The 23041-nt window shown below is 42.6% G+C and overlaps 1 protein-coding gene across 1 annotated transcript in view; it reads left to right on the forward strand.

Annotated features, from left to right (window-relative positions):
• Positions 1 to 931: 931 nt before the first annotated feature.
• LOC106611855 (brain-enriched guanylate kinase-associated protein) overlaps positions 932 to 23041 on the forward strand; it is a 39221-nt gene continuing 17111 nt past the window's right edge. The window contains exons 1-3 of the mRNA XM_014212492.3: positions 932 to 1463; positions 5144 to 5305; positions 7867 to 7933. Of these exons, the coding sequence (XP_014067967.3) occupies positions 1393 to 1463; positions 5144 to 5305; positions 7867 to 7933 (300 nt within the window). The 5' untranslated portion in view covers positions 932 to 1392. The remainder of the gene's footprint in view (positions 1464 to 5143; positions 5306 to 7866; positions 7934 to 23041) is intronic.

Here is a 23041-nt window from a genome sequence, read left to right on the forward strand (position 1 = left end):
TTTTGTATGACAGATATCCATTTAACACAGCAGGCAGTAACTGCTATATCAACAGGGTTCATTGTATAGCCCAGTATCTGGTCCCCCTAGAACCGTCCCTCCCTGGTACGGTATTGAACAAAAACACAATTTCATCCAATGCCATATATCAATTGTCAACTCTAGATACTCCCATCTCAAGCAAACCCCCTCTTGACCCTACTCCTGGACAGGCTCACTGGGGGGAGTGAGCCTCTAGGCCATATATTATCACAGGATAAGTGTGAGATCTAAGAGAGGACATACAATGGTCCAGATATTGCCATAAATCTCCCCACAATAAGGAAAAAGGAGGGAGTGACCTGCGCACAGACATTGTGGAGACAAATAATTGGTTCCCCATTAATCACACCATCCCTTCACATGGTTTAAGACTAGGTAAAGACATTCACATATGAAGACAATGTTTCACTCAGTCCTCCTCTCTTGCTGATATTCTGCATAGCAACAGAGACATGTAAAAAACAAGTCTGACCTCTCCCCTCTCTGGGCCCCAAGTGACTGAGCCCCAGCTAAGGGAAACGTGCAACTGAAAAAGACACCTGAGTCCAAAGGACACTTTCTAATGACAAGTATCTCACATAAGCATATTATACTAATAAAACATCTTAATTATCTATGTTACCCAACTAATTCTGATTCGTCCACCACACCATGCAGTCAATACTGCCAACATTAGCCTAGCAGCAAAGCAGCAGTCCATCTCTGCTTTAATTTACCTCCATCTCACAATTAGTCAACCAGACCTTTCCACTACTACTATTTCCAGGGTGACTGTACCAAGGTTAGCAACACTAGCTAGCTCCTTCACTGATATAACAGTCAGCCCAGGTGGAGCGTGATGAATAGACACACAATACAGTAGGTTCTGTCAGCTCTGAAGTGCTGATTTCTAAGGGAATAACCTGCCAGGTCATTTCATCGATGCTGCATAGGATTTAGCTGTTTGTGGATGCGTCTGTTGATGATTATGAATTGGACAGAGGGAGAGATATGAAAGGGGAGCTCATCAAGTTGCACATTGGGGCCTTTTGGAGGAAGTACTAATCTTACCTTTGACCTTCATCGATATCATCTGTGAAGAATGTGAGTTTGTTCAATAAGAGCAAATGAATGCATGAATTCACAGCACATAAAAGCTAGTAGTAGTAATGTATAACATGTACAATTGAATCTGTGACTGCAACGCTGTTTCTGTGATCTATTGGCAGGGTCAACACAGATAGACAACTGCTATCTGACTCCACAGGAAAAACTTATGGCCTGAGTGGTTGAGATTAGAGGTCACACTCTGCATCAGCATTATTGGGAATCGACTAGAAAACACATGAAAGTGAATGCAGAGCGAAGAATATGAAAAAGATATATATTGGGAAAACAGCCCTTAAAGCCCAGAGAAATGGTTGCAAACATCAGAAAAGAAGGTAAGATGGAAGTTTTCACTTTTAAAAGCCACCCTTATCATTTCATTCGATCATATCCACTTCAAGCCAAGAATCCACTTCATTCATTTTATTTCTTAACACCATAAACTATTTAAAATGCTGTGGTGGAAAAAGTACCCAATTGTCATACTTGGGTAAAAGTAAAGATACCTTAACAAATGACTCAAGTAAAAGTGAAAGTCACCCAGGAAAATACTACTTGAGTAAAAGTCTCAAAGTATTTGATTTTAAATATACTTAAGTATCAAAAGTAAATGTAATTTAAAAAATATACTTATATGTTGACGATTTTCTTGTTTTTTTTTAATTTACGGATAGTCAGCGGCATACTCCAACACTCAGAAATAATTTACAAATGAAGCATTTGTGTTTAGTGACCCTGCCAAATCAGAGGCAGTAGAGATGAGCAGGGATGTTCTCTTGATAAGTGCGTGAGTTGGACCATTTTCCTGTCCTGCTAAGCATTCAAAATGTAACGAGTACTTTTGGATGTCAGGGAAAATGCATGGAATAGAAAGTACATTATTTTCATTAGGGACATAGTGGAGTAAAAGTAAAGGTGGTCAAAAATATAAATATTAAAGTAAAGTAAAGATACCCCCCAAAAAACGACTTAAGTAGTACTTAAAAGTATGTTTACTTAAGTACTTTACACCACTGTTCAAATTTCATCTCAACTAAAAGCCATTGTCATGGTACCAACTTCATTACATCAGTCTGTTATTCATTGAACACCTTATTTCTGTGTCAACTATTCAGATAAGGAAGACAAGCAACCTTGAAAAGCTAATGTTCTGCTATATGTTACCAAATACAGTCTATGATATTTCCCAATTTCAGTATACTAATTAGTATTTTTGCCTCAGAAATCAATGCAATGTGCATACTCCAGAGTAACTTTGGTCACTTGATGATAAGACCAAGAGCTATAATTAATCACATGTACTTCAGTCCATGGCACTATGCCTGCCAATCACTTACTGCTTTCAGTGAGAGTCTTGTAAAGACTTTGTAGGAAATGCAAGGGCTAGCCTAGCATGCCAGAGTCTGGGTTTAACCCACAACTGAAGTCTCTAAGACACCTATCATAAAGTCCAGACTGGCAGGCATAATGTGTTTACAGTAGACTTAAAGCTGCAATATGTAACTTTTTGGGGCGACCCAACAAAATTTACATAGAAATGTGGGTTATAGATCTGTCATTCTCATTGAAAGCAAGTCTAAGAAGTGGTAGATATGTTGCTATTTCTATTCTCTTCCCGTTCTTAAGTTTCGTTTTTGTGTCTTTTACTTTTGGCTTTGTACACCAGCTTCAAACAGCTGAAAGTACAATATTTTTGGTTCTGGAACATATATTTCACAGCAGTTTAGATGGTACAATGATTCTCTATGCTCTGCTTGCTTGTTTTGTCATATAAACTCAAATTAGGCAAACTATTAGAATTTTTGCAACCAGGAAATGGTGGAGCGATTCCTGCATAGTGCATCGTTAACTGACGTATTTCCTACAACCTCACTGCAGTTTTGAATACCATACATCAATAATTTGATACATTTTTAAATTATATATAGTTTTGGGCTCTTTTCTCCCCCCCTTAAGCTTGAAATGATTGACGTAAATAAGCAGACAGAGTCAAGCCTTTGTCCTACCTCATTCTAATGCACTGTAATGTCTTTAATCTTTCAAGTTGGTTAGCCTTGTCAATCTATTTCTGCAATAGCCAACCAGGCTGTGAGAGAGTCACATGATCCCTTAAAAGGGGCCGTCCTCTGAGTTTGGCGCTGGACTGCTGTGACATGAGACCAGTGTGGCACTGGTAGTGTGATAGTGAACATCTCCAGGAGTATTGTCTCTGAGCCAGAATCTATCAGTCTCCTCTAAATCCCCAGAGAAAACTGCCCCCTGCTCTTCATTCCCTTTCCTACCTACTTCATTCCCAGCCTCTCTCTTTTTCTTTGTCTGTGTATGTCTTTGTCTCTCACACAAGCACACACACAAGCACACACACACACACACACACACACAAGCACACACACACCACACACACACACACCACACACACACACACACACACACACACACACACCACACACACACACACACACACACACACACACACACAAGCACACACACACACACACACACACACACACACACACACACACACACACACACACACACACACACACACACAAGCACACACACACACACACAAGCACACACACACACACACACACACACACACACACACACACACACACACACACACCACACACACACACACACACACATATTCTCTCTCTCTCATTTACTATAGAAGGTCAGAGAAACTCATTACGTCAGAGAAACTAATTGACTCATGCACTCTCCAGATAAAAATTCTCAGTATTCTCCTATAGATACATACTGTACACAATCTATATAAAACCAAACGTATTCACCAACCAAGCCCCACAACACCATTCACATCCTCCCTCCTAAACACACACAAATCCCTCATGGTGCTGCATCTCGATAGAATCAGAATCTCTTCCTGGTTTGCCAGTGATTTCATGCTGGAGAGGTGTGTAACGGGAGTGACCCATTACAGAATTGTGAGCTGGTTCCTGTTCCCTGGCTGTCAATGGAAAATCATTAGCGCTCTAGCTTCCATCCATCAATACATACCCACAGGCCTTCCTTGGCTGGGACTTTTCACACCAGCTGAATTAGATTTCACCTCCATTTCATACCTCTCTCTTTCGCTCTTATCTAAGTCCGATTGTGTTTTTATTTTGAACCTTTATTTAACTAAGTCAGTTATGAACAAATTCATGTCATGCAACTATACTGTAAACAATTAGTACCTTTTGAGAATGTCAAATGTATATTTTTAATCGCACTTCAGAAGACAGTCAATATGTAGATGACATATTGTATAATTATCAATACATGTGCAGATATTATATTATTTTTCAGAATGAGTGAAACATTGTGTTTAGGTCATGAATATCTAATGTATGTTATGTCTAGTCTTGAACTTGAATTAGTACATAAAGAATATTCAGCATTGCTCACATCCATGGTTGTGGAGTAATTGATTACGGTTACATGCATGAAAAAATACATTATGACACCTTTCTGTTTTATCAATTACATTTAATTCAACATTGAAAAAATGCGCTAGTTTAGGTTTGTTCCACCTTAGCGAGCCTGACCACAAGTCTGAGACCACTATGATGTCAGAGACTAGTATGATGTCAGAGACCACTATGATGTCAGAGACCACTATGATGTCAGAGACAGCTATGATGACACACCAAATGCATTTGATGGATCTTTTTTGTTTTCTTCTAATGCCTCTTAAGGGGAAAGTAATCAAAAAGCAACTGAAAGTAATCAGATTACATTACTGATTTTGGGTAATCCAAAAGTTACATTACTGATTACAATGATGGACAGGTAACTAGTAACTAATGGATTACATTTAGAATATAAACAGTACGGGAAAAAAATGTATGAAATGTATGCATTCACTACTGTAAGTCGCTCTGGATAAGAGCGTCTGATAAATGACTAAACTCCCCAACCCTGCTCACAGCCTGAATTAAGACCTAATGATACCATGAGCTGTTTTGACCTCGTTGTCTGTCTGCCTGTCACTCTACTTCCTGCCTAGTTCTCTACATGATCACAAGGATGATCTTCGCAAGCGTCTGTCTTACACCACCCACAAACTAGAGATGGTGGAGTCTGAGTTTGACTCCACCCGACAGTACCTGGAGACGGAACTCCGTCGAGCCCAGGAAGAGTTGGAGAAATTCACTGACAAACTACGCAGGTATGTCAGTCCCATTACACTATGTCATTCCTGTTACACCATGTCAGTCCCGTTACAACATCTCAGTCCTGTTACAACATGTCAGTCCCATTACACCATCTCAGTCCTGTTACAACATGTCAGTCCTGTTACACCCTGTCAGTCCTGTTACAACATGTCAATCCTGTTACACCCTGTCAGTCCTGTTATACCATAGCAGTCCTGTTACACCATGTCAGACCTGTTACACCATGTCAGACCTGTTACACCCTGCCAGTCCTGTTACACCATGTCAGTCCCATTACACCATGTCAGACCTGTTACAACATGTCAAACCTGTTACACCCTGCCAGTCCTGTTACACCATGCCAGTCCTGTTATACCCTGCCAGTCCTGTTACACCATGCCAGTCCTGTTATACCATGCCAGTCCTGTTATACCATGTCAGTACTATTACACTATGTCAGTCTCGTTATGCGATGTCAGTCCCGTTACACCATCTTTAGTCTCTTACCACAGCTGTTGTGTCTAACAAATCGTGACTGTGTCATCGTTAACCTTAACTCAATGAGTCAATGTATTTACAAATCTACTAATTCAACTGAATCTGCATTGGGAATAATCAAATGCAAGGTTCTCCAACTATTGTCTATGATCCCTCCCTGCAGTAACACACCTTGATTCAACTAATCAATGTCTTCAGTCCAGACCATAATTAGCTAAATCATCTGTGTTACTGCAGAGCTGGATCAAAAGCCAGTAACTGTGAAAGGTAAAGCAATTTACAACCGAATTACTTATGTAGCCAATGGCTTTTCATTTCCCTAAATTACCCCTCATTTGGGCCAGATACAGAGAAAAATAAGTTTTGATTTGGAAGTTACCATATTGACATAAAGTAATAAACATAGCAAATGACTTAGGGGAGACGGGGACAATTCGAACACATTTTGGAGTTGTTTAAAATAAAATATGTATTTACTCTAACAATGTAGAGATTTCAAAATTTCACACAAACAATTTACATTTCTCTGCAAATGTTTAGAGACCTGTGTAAAATGTGGATTCTTCACAATTATATCTTGAAGGCCCAAAAGTCAGAAAATGTCCTGATGTTACAATTAACCCCAATTGCAAGGTTAGTTGTAACAGTATATGGGACAGTTGTACCAATGTCTTTAATTGTCAAAATGAGGGGTAGTATAACAATGTCACTGATATTTGGATGAAAATACACTAAATTTACTAAAAATATTTTACTTTTATCTTTTAGGGATGTCATAGTGAAGTATTATACTCTGTATTAGTTGTGAAAATGTTACATATGGACTTTTTTCCTTTTTCTAAGGAATTTTCTTAGTTGCACTGCCAAAGTTGATATAAAGCAGTGAAATGTGCTATAAATATATGAATGTGTCTCTATATTATATAATTCTAGATGAGAGTAAGTTGTAACACGGCGTTAAAACCAACCCCAAGCATAGGAGCCTTTACTTATTAATTAAAGTCTATACTAATCAAAAGATCATATCTTACTGATAAAAATTATATATGATAAAATACATGGAGAATGTTCCACAGATCAAAAATCCAAAAAGAGAAATAACCATATTTAAAAAATATATATATAAAATCCAAAACAATTGATTAATTAAAACAAATCTTCATAGACATGTTGAGACACTAATCAAGCATTGGCACATTGAATAACACCTTGGTTTCTAATTTGAGTTATTTAACCTGTTTACAACTAACCTGTGTTACAATTGTCCAATGTATCCCCCTGCAATAGCAATATCAATTGAACTTGTGACAGTGAACAAAGTAAGCATACAGAACATGTTCTGAGAGAAACCATTGTTGACCATTCTGCCAGGTAACCTCCAGGCCCACTTCAGTTCTAGAGCGACGTCGTTTCTTCTATAACAGACGTTTTGTAACAATGCAATGGATCTCCACAGCTCCTTCGTAAATGGGGTCATAAATACTACAATGTATCCAAACCCCCATGAGACCAGGGCCAGTGATAATGACATGCAGCACTATGTGGTAAAAGAGAAGAGCCTAATGCTGGTAATGATTGAACTAATGGAAAGTGGAGGTGAAAGAGCAGCTTATTCCATTAAAGCCCAGTAATGTTTTGGAAGCCGACCAGAAACAGTGTTTTGTGCTAGGAAACACACCTCGACGGGCGCTGAAACGTTGCCAAAATTCCTGCGCTCATTCATGAGTCATGCGTCAGTCCTACGGGTTTGATGATGCATTTTTCACCGCTTTTTCTCTCCAAAAAAAAGCACGAAAGGAATTCAAAATTCTGCTTTGATCACATGAAATTGTTTTTTCCTTGCTTCCATTGTGAGGCTAGGATTCTCGTCCAAAAAGAATTACTGTACAGTATAAATAGTACAGTACAGACAACCAGAGATATCCATTGAATAATTTTTAAATCCAAACCATTGCTTTGGATTTTCATATTCATCATCTTGAAAAAAAGTAAATGAATACTTGATTTTGAAAGCATGTTCATTCTCTGACTTACATAGCCAATGTTTCACCAATATGTACTCTTTCCTGTCATGCAGGATCCAGAGCAGTTATGCAGCTCAACAGAGGATCAATCAAGACCTGGAGGACAAGGTGCACAGGACGGTAAGACACCTGCTTCAGCCATACTGTACAGCAGACTGCTTCAGCCGTACACCACACTGCTTCAGCCGTCCACCACACTGCTTCAGCCGTACACCACACTGCTACAGCCGTACACCACACTGCTTCAGCCGTACACCACACTGCTTCAGCCGTACACCACACTGCTTCAGCCGTACACCACACTGCTTCAGCCGTACACCACACTGCTTCAGCCGTACATCACACTGCTACAGCCGTACACCACACTGCTACAGCCGTACACCACACTGCTACAGCCGTACACCACACTGCTTCAGCCGTACACCACACTGCTTCAGCCGTACATCACACTGCTACAGCCGTACACCACACTGCTTCAGCCGTACATCACACTGCTTCAGCCGTACACCACACTGCTTCAGCCGTACATCACACTGCTACAGCCATACACCACACTGCTACAGCCATACATCACACTGCTACAGCCGTACACCACACTGCTTCAGCCGTACATCACACTGCTACAGCCGTACACCACACTGCTTCAGCCGTACATCACACTGCTTCAGCCGTACATCACACTGCTACAGCCGTACACCACACTGCTTCAGCCGTACACCACAATGCTTCAGCCGTACACCACACTGCTTCAGCTGTACACCACACTGCTTCAGCCGTACACCACACTGTTTCAGCTGTACACCACACTGCTTCAGCCATACACCACACTGTTTCAGCCGTACACCACACTGCTACAGCCATACACCACACTGCTTCAGCCGTACACCACACTGCTTCAGCCATACACCACAGTGCTTCAGCTATATATTCCTTTGAAGCCCACTCCAATACCACACAGTCAGTGGAAGCTAGTGGGAGGAGCTATAGGAGGACAGGCTCATTGTAATGGCTGGAATGGAATTAATGGATCGGAGTCCAACATGTTGTTTCCATATATTTTATGTGTTTGATACCATTCCATTTATTCCTTTCCAGACATTACATTGAACCTGTCCTCCTATAGCTCCTCCCACCAGCTTCCTCTACACACCGTGTTGGCACCTTTGGGACTTTTCGATTGGTTCCGCCAGTCAAAGTCAATCAGGCAGAACTAAAGTAACATCAACCTTCCCATTTGACATCATTGAGCTGATATGCATTGTGTAATGACCTAAAATCAACTCTATTGTTGCTGGCAGTTTGTTGCAAGACGCCAACAGCAAGGTGTCTGCCTCTGACAGTCTATACTGGTGTCAACGAAGCAGCTCAGATACAGCATCTAATCTCAGGTCTCCTGGAAACAGACATCCAAGACCAGCCTACATCAGACAGTGTGGGTTGTCAATGGCTCTCCTACAGCCCTTTCCTAACTTATAGGCTATTGAACTAAAGTGCACTCCATTTAGCCAGACTTGTAAAGGACTAGCCTTGTATATACCAGAAAGACAATTTGAATTGGCAACATTCGCACCTTAATTGGCATTCCGACCTTAAAGTTACTGTGTGTTACATCACCTTATGCGCCCATAAAGTTCTGTCGCTTTAACATCCACTTCTTTACCCCATCTCTTCACAGCTGGGAGGGAGGGGCATTAATGAGATGCTGGTATTGACATTACTGGGATAGATTTGTTGTGTCCTAATGATCCCTGTAAGTACCTCAGCTCTCACTCACTTTGTTCTCATAAATAATGTAGGAGGTGTACAGAGGCTTGCTCTGCTCTCCCTGTCAGCCATTCCAGTCATTCCCTGGGGTCTTGCAGCTCACCATGTCAATAAAGCATCTAAGGAATAAGCAATCTATAAAGCAGCTGGCCAGGAAGAACTTTATAAGGCAGCTGGACAGGCAGCTCTCTATAAGACAGTTTTCCATAAGACAGTCAGTCAAGTAGCTCTCTATGAGGCAGCTGTCTATAAGACAGTTCTCTATAAGACAGTTCTCTGTAAAACAGCTCTCTATGAGACAGTCGGACAGACAGCTCTCTGTAAGACAGCTCTCTATAAGACAGGACTCCATAAGACAGCTTTCTATAAGATAGTCGGTAAGACAACTCTCTTTAAGACAGTTCTCTATAAGACAGCTCTCCAAGAGGCAGTCATTCAGGCAGCTCTCTATAAGACATATATCTATAAGACAGTCCTCTATAAGACAGCTCTCTATGAGACAGTTCTCTATAAAACAGCTCTCTATAAGACAGTTGGTCAGGCAGCTCTCTATAAGGCAGCTCTAAAATACAGCTCTCTATAAGGCAGCTCTCTATAATACAACTCTCTATAAGACAGCTCTCTATAAGACAGTTCTCTATAAAACAGCTCTCTAAAAGGTGAAGCAGCTCTCTATAAGACAGCTCTCTATAAGACAGCTCTCTAAGAGGCAGTCGGTGAGGCAGCTCTCAATAAGATAGCTCTCTATGAGACAGCTCTCTGCAAGACATCTCTCTATAAGGCAGCTCTCTATCGGACAGCTCCTTATAAGACAGCTCTCTATAAGACAGTGCTCTATAAAACAGCTCTCTATAAAACAGCTCTCTATAAGAAAGCTCTCTAAGGCAGCTCTCTAAAATACAGTTCTCAATAAGACAGCTCTATAAAACAGCTCTCTAATTGGCAGTCGGTCAGTCTGCTCTCTATAACACAGCTCTCTATAACACAGTTCTCTATAAGACAGCTCTCCAAGAGGCAGTCGTTCAGGCAGCTCTCTATGAGACATATATCTATAAGACAGCTCTCTATAAGACAGTTCTCTTTAAGACAGTTCTCTATAAGACATCTCTCCAAGAGGCAGTCGTTCAGGCAGCGCTCTATAAGACATCTCTCTATGAAACAGTTCTCTATAAAACAGCTCTCCAAAAGACAGTTGGTCAGGCAGCTCTCTATAAGACAGTTCTCTATAAGACAGCCCTGGCGCTCTCTATAAGACAGCTCTCTATAAGACAGTTCTCTATAAGGCAGCTCTCTATAAGACAGTTCTCTATAAGTCAGCTCTCTATAAGACTGCTCTCTAAGAGGCAGTCATTCAGGCAGCTCTCTAAAAGACAGCTCTCTATAAAACAGTTCTCTATAAGACAGTTCTCTATAAGACAGTTCTCTATAAGACAGCTCTCTAAGAGGCAGTCAGTCAGGAAGCTCTCTATAAGGCAGCTCTCTAAAATACAGCTCTCCATACGGCAGCTCTCTAAAAGACAGTTCTCAATAAAACAGCTCTCTTTAAGATAGCTCTCAATAAGACAGCTCTATAAAACAGCTCTCTTATTGGCAGTCGGTCAGTCTGCTCTCTATAACACAGCTCTCTATAACACAGTTCTCTATAAGACAGCTCTCCAAGAGGCAGTCGTTCAGGCAGCTCTCTATAAGACATCTATCCATAAGACAGCTCTCTATGAGGCAGTTCTCTATAAATCAGCTCTCCATAAGACAGTTGATCAGGCAGCTCTCTATAAGACAGCTTTCTATAAGACAGTTCTCTATAAAATAGCTCACTATAAGATGGCTCTCTATAAGATAGTTCTCTATAAAACAGCTCTCTAAGAGGCAGTCGGTCAGTCAGCTCTCTATTACACAGCTCTCCATAAGACAGCTCTTTATACGGCAGCTCTCTATAAGACACCTCTCTAAAATACAGCTCTCTATAAGACAGCTCTCAATAAGACACCTCTTTATAAGACAGCTCTCAATAAGACAGTTCTCTATAATACAGCTCTCTAACAGGCAGTCGGTCAGGCAGCTCTCTATATGGCAGCTCTCTATAAGGCAGCTCTCTAAAATACAGCTCTCTATAAGACAGCTCTCTATAAGACAGCTCTCTATGAGACAGTTCTCTATAAAACAGCTATCTATAAGTCAGTCGGTCAGACAGCTCTCTATACGACAGGGCTCTATCAGGCAGCTCTCTATAAGACAGCTCTCTATACAGCTGCTCTCTAGAAGGCAGCTCTCTATAAGACAGCTCTCTATACAGCTGCTCTCTAGAAGGCAGCTCTCTATAAGACAGCTCTTTATACAGCTGCTCTCTAGAAGGCAGCTCTCTATAAGACAGCTCTCTATACAGCTGCTCTCTAGAAGGCAGCTCTCTATAAGACAGCTCTCTATACAGCTGCTCTCTAGAAGGCAGCTCTCTATAAGACAGTCGGCAGGCATCTCTCTATATGACAGCTCTCTTTAAGGCAGCTCTCCATAAGACAGCTTTCTATAAGACAGCTGGTCAGGCAGCTCACTATAAGTCAGCCTGGCATGCAGCTCTCTATAAGGTAGCTCTTTATAAGACAGTCAGTCAGGCAGCTCTCTATATGCGTCACACTTTAGTGAGTTGAGAAATCATGTTTACTTCCCCTCCCACCATTCCAATCAGCTTTAGATTCCGCTCGGTAAATAAACAAGTCGATGGCTTGATAGTTATTGGTCCACAGGTCTCCGCGGCACTCCTTATGGGACATTTACAATGGAGTTCTTTGAATATTTTATAGCGTTTAAGACAGAAGGCTATCAAATATTAATGTTGATGATAAGGCTGACCTGTTGCTCAGGGTCAAGCATGAGTGCATTAAAAAGGGAGAGCTCCATCTCTGTCTCACTGAGCAACACACAGAGCACAGAGAGCACCACACACACCCTAATCTCTCGTGGACAGACTACATAACATAAATGGTATCTTTAACGTCAGTCAAAAGATTGCTGGATGTGACATCTAACCAGCGACAGTAGTTCTAGTGCTTCGATCTTCCGTCACTGCTTATTTGGATGTATAAGGTTTGGTGGAGGTGGTGCTTAAAGTGGGTGCGGAGTTTCAAGCAGAACGTTTTTGGAAAGGGGGAGGGGCTTTGGCTGAGTTTCTGTTTTAGGCTAGTGGAGACTTAGCTAGTCTCATTAGTGTATTTTCTCATGCATCTTCCCTAGAACCTAATCGAGCATCTGATGCAATTACGCAAGATTTTTTGGGGGTTTCCAAGATTACACACACTCAGCCACCCGTCACACACACACACACACACACACACACGCACGCACGCACGCACGCACGCACACGCACACACACACACACACACACGGTAAACCCTGGAGCTGGAACAGATTGGCTCTAGTGTGTGTGTGTGCTTCTACGTAAATCATCTATAAGCATATGTCACACTCTAAATGGTGTCTAACGTGTGACATAACAATTCCCACTGTAGGGTGAATTGTCAAATGTGACATAACGCACTATGTTTGTTTATACCCCATTTATAGAGTGTGACTTACGCTCATTAGATGATTTGTGAAGCATTCATGTAGTGCTTATGAAGCCTTTATGTATGCTATATAAAATCGTTATTAGTTGTACTTTGCTTAAAGTAGGGCCCATTATAACATAGGCATAATAACCAACAACAACTATCATGTAAAAAAAAAACGATCCAAAAAACTATGATGAAAATGATAAGAGTAAGAACACCTAAGAAGGGTTTACTGATTATTCCATACTCCTGCTGAATTGAGGTGGGGCAGTCTCTCTCAGTGATCGGCTACTGTATGTGGTCTGTGGTGTGAGATCTTAGATGAGAACTCCGGTATAAATCGATCGAAACACACGCAGGCCCCTCTCTTGCCACTCTCAAAGTAGTTACATGATCAGAGACGCAGCGCAATCAATGTCCAAAGTGATTGCCCTGCCATGGAACCTTGTTAGAAAACTATTACTCCCCCTATCTCCCCAGTCGAGAGCTCCCCTTCCCCATTCGTTCCCCCTTCAGACACCAAAGACAATGTCATTACTGTTCAAGATGAGTCCGCGGCCACGCTACAGGTCCATATTTAAGACGTATCATGATTAAAACTATATTTATTTTTTTTATCTCATCAGAACAGAACTTTGAGTCACCATGGCTCCCTGTCTGTGAGGACATTTTAATAGAAGACGACCGTGTGTGAAATTAATTTATTTTCCCAATCACCTCTTCTTAGATGATTAAAGACAAAGTGATTTCCTCAGGCAACTGTTCATACAGAAGATAGTGATTTGACTAGTTCCAAAAGTATGGCCAATGAAGCACAACCAACGCACAACGTTGTCTCAACGTTGATTCCAGCCATCCCTATTTGTGGGCTACATGTTTTGTATTCTATCCATTGGTGCTGAGGTATAAGACTACATGACCGATTTTGAACATCGATCTAAGAAAACTCTGTAATTTACACCAATTCTATAGTGTTTGTGTATTATTCGTTGTTTCTTCACCCATCGCTTAGCCTGGCTTTTTGTAAGGTCTGAGTAATCCTCATTGCATCGTCATACGGAGAAAAGACAAGAGCCGAAAAATGAATCACAAATCATATTCTGTCACACACACTTCTTTTGTATTCCAGTCGTAAAATTATTAGTGGTTGGCTTTTCAAAAGAATAGTCTGTCTAGCGACCTTGGTGTAACTAATCACTGTTCATGACAGGAAATAGTAAAGGATTTCCTCAGAAGCATGGCTCATTCTGATTGCCATTCCTTTTTTATGTCTCGCAATGGTATTTTCAAGGGGAAAATATTTATCGAGCAGGAAACGGTCTTAGATAGACACTGTGAGAAAATAGGTTAAATCAAATCAAACATGCAATTAAAAAGTTCTGAGCAGAAACCAAGAAGGTCATTCAAAAAAATTACAAACCAAACAATTGGACCAACACACTAAGAAGTTTACATTATTTTAAGTAGCGACAGGAGTTGTTTCTAAATGTGTTACCGGACTAGGGCCCAGAGATTTTCCTGATCAAGTCACATGGTCAGGGAACAACTCCTGGCCCTATTTGTGTGGAATGCAGCCCTCCCTGGCTGTGGTGACTGTAGTGTTGACAGAGGATTCTTGTTCATTGCTACTCCCCCTTCTGGGACGGCTACAAGGCTCTCCCTTTGGAAAATCAGATCACGCCTCCATTCTGCCCCCCCCCCCCTTCCTTCTATAGGCAGACACTTAAACAGGAGGTACCCGTAGTAAGGACTGTTCAACATTGGTCTGACCAATCGGAATCTATGCTTCAAGATTGTGATATGTTCCGGGTTGCCTCTGAGAATAATATTGACGTATGCACTTGCTCGGTGACTGTGTTCATCAGGAAGTGCATAGAAGATGTTGTTACCACTGTGACAATTATAACTTATTCAATCCAAAAACCGTGGATAGATGGCAGCATTCTCACAAAACTGAAAGCGCGAACACCGCATTTAACCACGGCAAAGTGACTGGGAACATGGACGAGTACAAACAGTCCAGCTATGACCTCCATAAGGCAAACAGACAGGCAAAACAGTGGAGTCACAATTCAACAGCTCAGACATGAGACGTATGTGGCAGGGACCAATGTGGGCCACCGCCACTCACGAGGACTGTGAGCTCTTGTTCTCCGTGGCTGACGTGAGTAACACATTTAAGAGTGTTAACCCTCGCTAGATTGCCGGCACAGGCAGCATCTATAGCAGCGTCCTCAGAGCATGTGCAGACCAGCTGGCTGGAGTGTTTACAGACATATTCAATCTCTCCCCATCCCAGTTCCTGAACCCAAGAAAGCGAAGGTAACTCAACTAAACGACTATCGCCCCGTAACGCTCACTTCTGTCATCACGAAGCGCTTTGAGAGGCTAGTTAAGGATCATATCACCTCTACCTTACCTGAACGCCAAGACCCACTACAATTTGCATACCGCCCCAACAGATCCACACTGATGCAATTGCCATCACACTGTACACAGCCCTATCCCATCTTGACAAGAGGAATACCTATGTAAGAATGCTGTTCAGACAACAGCTCAGCCTTCAACACCATAGTACACTCCAAGCTCATCACTAAGCTCGGGGCCCTGGGTCTGAACTCTGCCCTGTGCAACTGGATCCTGGACTTCATGACGGGCCGACCCCAGGTGGTGAAAGTAGGCTACAACCACTCGGCTATGCTGATCCTCAACAAGGGGGGCCCCACAAGGGTGCGTGCTCAGCCCCCTCCTGTACTTCCAGTTCACTCATGACTGCATGGTCTCTAACTCCATCATCAAGTTTGCAGATGACACAACAGCCTGATTACCAACAACGACTAGTTAGCCTACAGGGAAGAGGTGAGGGCCTTGGCAGAGTGGTGCCAGGAAAATAACCTCTCCCTCAACGTCAGCAAAATGAAGGAGCTGATTGTGGTCTTCAGGAGACAGCAAGAGGAAAACGCCCCATCCACATCAACGGGCCGCATTGGAGAGGGTGAAAAGCTGCAAATTCCTCGGTGTTCACATTACCGACAACCTGAAATGGTCCATCCACACAGACAGTGTGGTGAAGAAGGTGCAACAGCGCCTCTTCAACCTCATGAGGCTGAAGGAATTTGTCTTGGCCCCTAAGACTCTCATAAACTTCTACAGATGCACCATTGAGAGCATCCTGTTGGGCTTTATCACCGCCCAGTACGGCAACTGCACCATCCATAACCGCAGGGCTCTCCAGAGGATGGTGTGGTCAGGCGGGGGCACACTGCCTGCCCTCCAGGCCATCTACAGCACCCGGTGTCACAGGAAGGCCAAAACGATCATCAAGGATTTCAGCCACCCGAGCCACGGCCTGTTCACCCCCCTACCATCTAGAAGGTGGAGACAGCACAGGTGCATCAAAGCTGGGATCGAGAGACTGAAAAACAGATTCTATCTCCAAGCCATCAGACTGTTAAATAGTCACCACTAGCCGGCCTCCTCTGCCCTGAACATTAGTCACTGTTACTAGCCGGCTACCACCCAGTACTCAACCCTGCACCTTAGAGACTGCTGCCGTATATACAGTTGAAGTTGGAAGTTTACATACATTTAGGTTGGAGTCATTAAAACTCATTTTTCAACCACTCCATAAAATGTATTGTAAACAAACTATAGTTTTGGCAAGTCGGTTAGGACATCTACTTCATGCATGACACAAGTAATTTTCCCAACAATTGTTCACAGACAGATTATTTCACTTATAATTCACTCTATCACAATTCCAGTGGGTCAGAAGTTTACATACACTAAGTTGACTGTGCCTGTGCATGGCTTTAGAAGCTTCTGATAGGCTTATTGACATAATTTGAGTCAATTGGAGGTGTACCTGCGGATGTATTTCAAGGACTACCTTCAAACTCAGTGCTTGACATCATGGGAAAATCAAAAGAAATCAGCCAAGACCTCAGACATTTTTTTGGAGAGCTCCACAAGTATGGTTCATCCTCGGGAGCAATTTCCTGAAGGTACCACGTTCATCTGTACAAACAATAGTACGCAAGTATAAACACCATGGGACCATGCAACCATCATACCGCTCAGGAAGGAGACTCGTTCTGTCTCCTAGAGATGAACGTACTTTGGTGCGAAAAGTGCAAATCAATCCCAGAACAACAGCAAAGGACTTTGTGAAGATGCTGGAGGAAACGGGTACAAAAGTATCTATTTGCACAGTAAAACGAGTCCTATATCGACATAACCTGAAAGACCAACTCAGCAAGGAAGAAGACACTGCTCCAAAACCGCCACAAAAAAAACAGACTACGGTTTGCAATTGCACATGAGGACAAAGATCATACTTTTTGGAGAAATGTACTCTGGTCTGATGAAACAAAAACAGAACTGATTGGCCATAACGACCATCGTTATGTTTGGAGGAAAAAAGGGGATGCTTGCAAGCCGAAGAACACCATCCCAACCATGAAGCACGGGGGTGGCAGCATCATGTTGTGGGGGTGCTTTGCTGCAGGAGGAACTGGTGCACTTCACAAAATAGATGGCATCATGGGAATGGAAGATGATGTGGATATATTGAAGCAACATCTCAAGACATCAGTCAGGAAGTTAAAGCTTGGTCGCAAATGGGTCTTCCAAATGGACAATGACCCCAAGCATACTTCCAAAGTTGTGGCAAAATGGCTTAAGGACAACAAAATCTAAGTTTTGGAATGGCCATGACAAAGCCCTTACCTCAATCCTGTAGAACATTTGTGGGCAGAACTGAAAAAGCGTGTGCGAGCAAGGAGGCCTACAAACCTGACTCAGTTACACCAGCTCTGTCAGGAGGAATGGGCCAAAATTCACCCAACTTATTGTAGGAAGCTTGTGGAATGCTACCCGAAACGTTTGACCCAAGTTAAACAATCTAAAGGCAATGCTACCAAATACTAATTGAGTGTATGTAAACTTCTGGCCCACTGGGAATGTGACGAAATAAATAAAAGCTGAAATAAATCAGTCTCTCTACTATTATTCTGACATTTCACATTCTTAAAATAAAGGGGTGATCCTAACTGAGCTAAGACAAGGAATTTTTACTAGGATTAAATGTCAGAAATTGTGAAGAACTGTGTTTAAATGTATTTGGCTAAGGTGTATGTGTCTCGTCCTGACCATAGTAAGTTGTTATTTTCTATGGTAGAGTAGGTCAGGGCGTGACAGGGGGTGTTTGTCTGTTTTTGTATTTCTATGTTCAGTTTCTAGTTTTGTATTTCTATGTTGGTGTTGTTTGGGTTGATCTCCAATTGGAGGCAGCTGATCCTCGTTACCTCTAATTGGAGGTCATATTTATGTTGATGTTTGTCTCACCTGTGTTTGTGGGTGATTATATTTTGAGTAGTGTGTTTTCTCTCTGCGCCACGGTTTGTTGTTTTTGTGTTTCAAGTATTAGTGTATTGCATTTCAGTTTCACGTTAAATAAAATATTTGGAACTACGAACACGCTGCATTTTGGTCCGATCCTTTTGACAGCCGTGACAGTATGTAAACTTCCGACTTCAACTGTATATAGAGTCATTGAACACTGGTCACTTTAATAATGTTTACATACTGTTTTACCCACTTTATATGTATATGCTGTATTCTATTCAAGTCTCATCCGATATTACTACTGCTCCTTTACACACCTTTTCTATTCATATACTGTCCATAATGTCTATACAAAACATCATATACGTACATTTACATTTTAGTAATTTAGCGATTTACAGTTAGTGCATTCATCTTAAGATAGCTAGGTGGGTCAGCCACATATCACAAGCATAGAAAGTAAACATTTCCTCAATAACATAACTATTAGTAGAGTCAGAACTAGAAGGTGGGGGGGGGGGGGGGGGGGGGGGGGGGGTCAGTGCACGTGCTGGTTTATTAGGTACTCCAGAACAGCCTGAATTCTTTCGGCATTCTACAAGGTGTCAGAAACGTTCCACAGGTCCATGCTGACGTAGTTGCTGCAGATTGGATGGCGGTACATTCATGCTGTGAACAGCCCATTCCACTTTGCATCACTTATTTGTTGAACGCGGAACGGGGGAGAGCTCTGTTTGTTTTTTTGGAAAGTTTGTTGTTTTAAGTGTTCTATTGATCAAGTATGGTTATTAGCTAGCTACCTTTAAAGTCTGGATCCCGTGACGCGGTTGGCATCAGTTGCTGGGACCGCTGTTATCTGTCCAAGGATCCTGCTGACCAAGGGTCTGAGGAGCTGCTTGGCGTAGCAGCTAGCCTAGCTGCATATCAAGCTAGCAGGGTTTTCTTGAGGGCTTGAACGCAGCCCGCGATGTGGTTAGCCAATGTGGTTGGGACTCCGGATTGTCCCGGGCTTGTGGCTGTCTAGATCCCTGCTGTTTGTTGCTGTTTCCAACGTGCCCTGTCTGGAACTGCGAGGAGTAACAGCATGGCCTACGTTGCTACTATGACAAAGACCAAAGCCGGAGGGAGTACCGTTCAGGACAGTGGTGTCTCCCTATAACAGGTGAAGGATTTTTTATATAAAAAAATGGTTCTACAAGCAGTTGTTACAACAGCGAGAAAATAGCTTCAAGTGTTGTGTCCAATTACTGGTGGAGTCAACTAATAAAGGAATGGATGACCTGACCAGAGAGGTCCAGGACCTGAAGAACAGTTTGCAATTCTCCCACGGTCAGCTCGATGAGTTGAAACAGGAGAACGGCAAGATTACAGCAATCTGTAAGTCATTGAGAGAGGACATCAGTTCTGCATGTGAATCTATGATATAAATTATGGAGAAATCGGATTCTTTCGAGGCACAGTCAAAAAGGAACAGCATTGTTGTGGACAGAATTGCAGAGCCTCCACATGGACGGAGTCTGAGGACAAAGTGAGGGAAATTATCTCGGAGAAACTGAAGAGGTTGAGCGCGCCCTCAGGACTGGAAAACCCACCACCGGCCTAGGTGACAGGCCCAGGCTGAGAGTGGTCAAGTTCCTGAGGTTCAAGGACAAGGTAGCGGAACGTACATCTTCCTCAACGAGGACTATCCGGAAGCTGTTCTCCAAAAGAGGAAAGAACTAAGCCATGAAAGCTTCCAGAGCGCTTGGGGACATTGCTTACATCTGCTATGACAGCCCCATTATCCACCCTCCCACCCAAAAGCCTGGAAGGGATGAGAGAGCCAAGCCTATGGGTTTGTAGTTTCAACCCCAAAACACACATACACACTTACGCACACTTACAACTGATTAATGGACTGCTGAATTTTTTTTTTTCACTTGCTTTGTTTGCTCTTTTCCATATTACGTCAACCTCTGAGAAGTTACCCAGGAAAGGGCTATAAATAGCCCATAGTAATATATGTAGCCTTAGAAATAAGGTTCATGAAATCGATAACTTGCTAACATCAGATAACACTAGTACATTAGAAATTTCTGAGACTCATTTAGATAATCCCTTTGATGATAAAGCAGTAGCAATACAAGGATATAACATCTATAGAAACGACAGTAATGGTTATGGGGGAGGTGTTGCTGTATATATTCAGAGCCATATCCCTTTAATGCTTAGAGAAGATCTTATGTCAAGCATTATTACATTGTTGTGGTTGCAGGTTCACCCGCCTCATCTAAAGCCTATTATTTTGGGGTGTTGCCATAGGCCACCAAATGCTAACAGTCAGTATTTAAATAATGTGTGTGAAATGCTTCATAGTATATGTGATGTAAACAGAGAGGTCTACTTTCTGGCTGTCCGCTCAAGAGGAATCTTCTCACTGTAAGCGGTGCCTGTAATCTGGATCAGGTTATTAATCAACCTACAGTTAAAGTCGGAAGTTTACATACACCTTAGCCAAATACATTTAAACTCAGTTTATCACAATTCCTGACATTTAATCCTAGTAAAAATCCCATTTTAGGTCAGTAAGGATCACCACTTTATTTTTTGTCACAACTTTGGAAGTATGCTTGGGGTCATTGTTCATTTGGAAGACCCATTTGCAACCAAGCTTTAACTTCCTGACTGATGTCTTGAGATGTTGCTTCAATATATCTACATAATCTTCCTCCCTCATGATGCCATCTATTTTGTGAAGTGCACCAGTCCCTCCTGCAGAAAAGCACCCCCACAACATGATGCTGCCACACCCATGCTTCACGTTGGAATGGTGTTCTTCGGCTTGCAAGCCTCCCCCTTTTCCTCCAAACATAACGATGGTCACTATTTACATTTACATTTAAGTCATTTATCCAGAGCGACTTACAAATTGGTGCATTCACCTTATGATATCCAGTGGAACAACCACTTTACAATAGTGCATCTAAATCATTTAGGGGGGGTTAGATGGATTACTTTATCCTATCCTAGGTATTCCTTAAAGAGGTGGGGTTTCAGGTGTCTCCGGAAGGTGGTGATTGACTCCGCTGTCCTGGCGTCGTGAGGGAGCTTGTTCCACCATTGGGGTGCCAGAGCAGCGAACAGTTTTGACTGGGCTGAGCGAGAACTGTGCTTCCTCAGAGGTAGGGAGGCGAGCAGGCCAGAGGTGGATGAACGCAGTGCCTTTGTTTGGGTGTAGGGCCTGATCAGAGCCTGAAGGTACGGAGGTGCCGTTCCCCTCACAGCTCCGTAGGCAAGCACCATGGTCTTGTAGCGGATGCGAGCTTCAACTGGAAGCCAGTGGAGAGAGCGGATGAGCGAGGTGACGTGAGAGAACTTGGGAAGGTTGAACACCAGACGGGCTGCGGCGTTCTGGATGAGTTGTAGGGGTTTAATGGCACAGGCAGGGAGCCCAGCCAACAGCGAGTTGCAGTAATCCAGACGGGAGATGACAAGTGCCTGGATTAGGACCTGCGCCGCTTCCTGTGTGAGGCAGGGTCGTACTCTACGAATGTTGTAGAGCATGAACCTACAGGATCGGGTCACCGCCTTGATGTTAGTGGAGAACGACAGGGTGTTGTCCAGGGTCACGCCAAGGTTCTTAGCACTCTGGGAGGAGGACACAAGGGAGTTGTCAACCGTGATGGCGAGATCATGGAACGGGCAGTCCTTCCCCGGGAGGAAGAGCAGCTCCGTCTTGCCGAGGTTCAGCTTGAGGTGGTGATCCGTCATCCACACTGATATGTCTGCCAGACATGCAGAGATGCGATTCACCACCTGGTTATCAGAAGGGGGAAAGGAGAAGATTAATTGTGTGTCATCTGCATAGCAATGATAGGAGAGACCATGTGAGGATATGACAGAGCCAAGTGACTTGGTGTATAGCGAGAATAGGAGAGGGCCTAGAACAGAGCCCTGGGGGACACCAGTGGTGAGAGCACGTGGTGCGGAGACAGATTCTCAGTTTCATCAGACCAGAGGACATTTCTCCAAAAAGTACAATCTTTGTCCCCATGTGCAGATGAATGTGGTACCTTCAGGCATTTGGAAAATGCTCCCAAGGATGAACCATACTTGTGGAGGTCTACAATTTTTTGTCTGAGGTCTTGGCTGATTTCTTTTGATTTTCCCATGATGTCAAGCAAAGAGGCACAGCATTTGAAGGTAGGCCTTGAAATACATCCACAGGTAAACCTCAAATTGACTCAAATGATGTCAATTAGCCTATCAGAAGCTTCTAAAGCCATGACATAATTTTCTGGAATTTTCCAAGCTGTTTAAAGGCACAGTCAACTTAGTGTATGTAAACTTCTGACCCACTGGAATTGTGATGCAGTGAATTATAAGTGGAATAATCTGTCTGTGAACAATTGTTGGAAAAATTACTTGTGTTATGCAGAAAGTAGATGTCCTAACCAACTTGCAAAAACTATAGTTTGTTAGCAAGAAATTTGTGGAGTGGTTGAAAAATGAGTTTTAATGACTCCAACCTAAGTGTATGTAAACTTCCGACTTCAACTGTACCAGGTTGTTTACAAACACTACAGGAACAAGA

The sequence above is a fragment of the Salmo salar genome, chromosome 01, assembly GCF_965601325.2.
Source record: "Salmo salar chromosome 01, fSalSal1, whole genome shotgun sequence".
Lineage (NCBI taxonomy): Eukaryota > Metazoa > Chordata > Actinopteri > Salmoniformes > Salmonidae > Salmo > Salmo salar.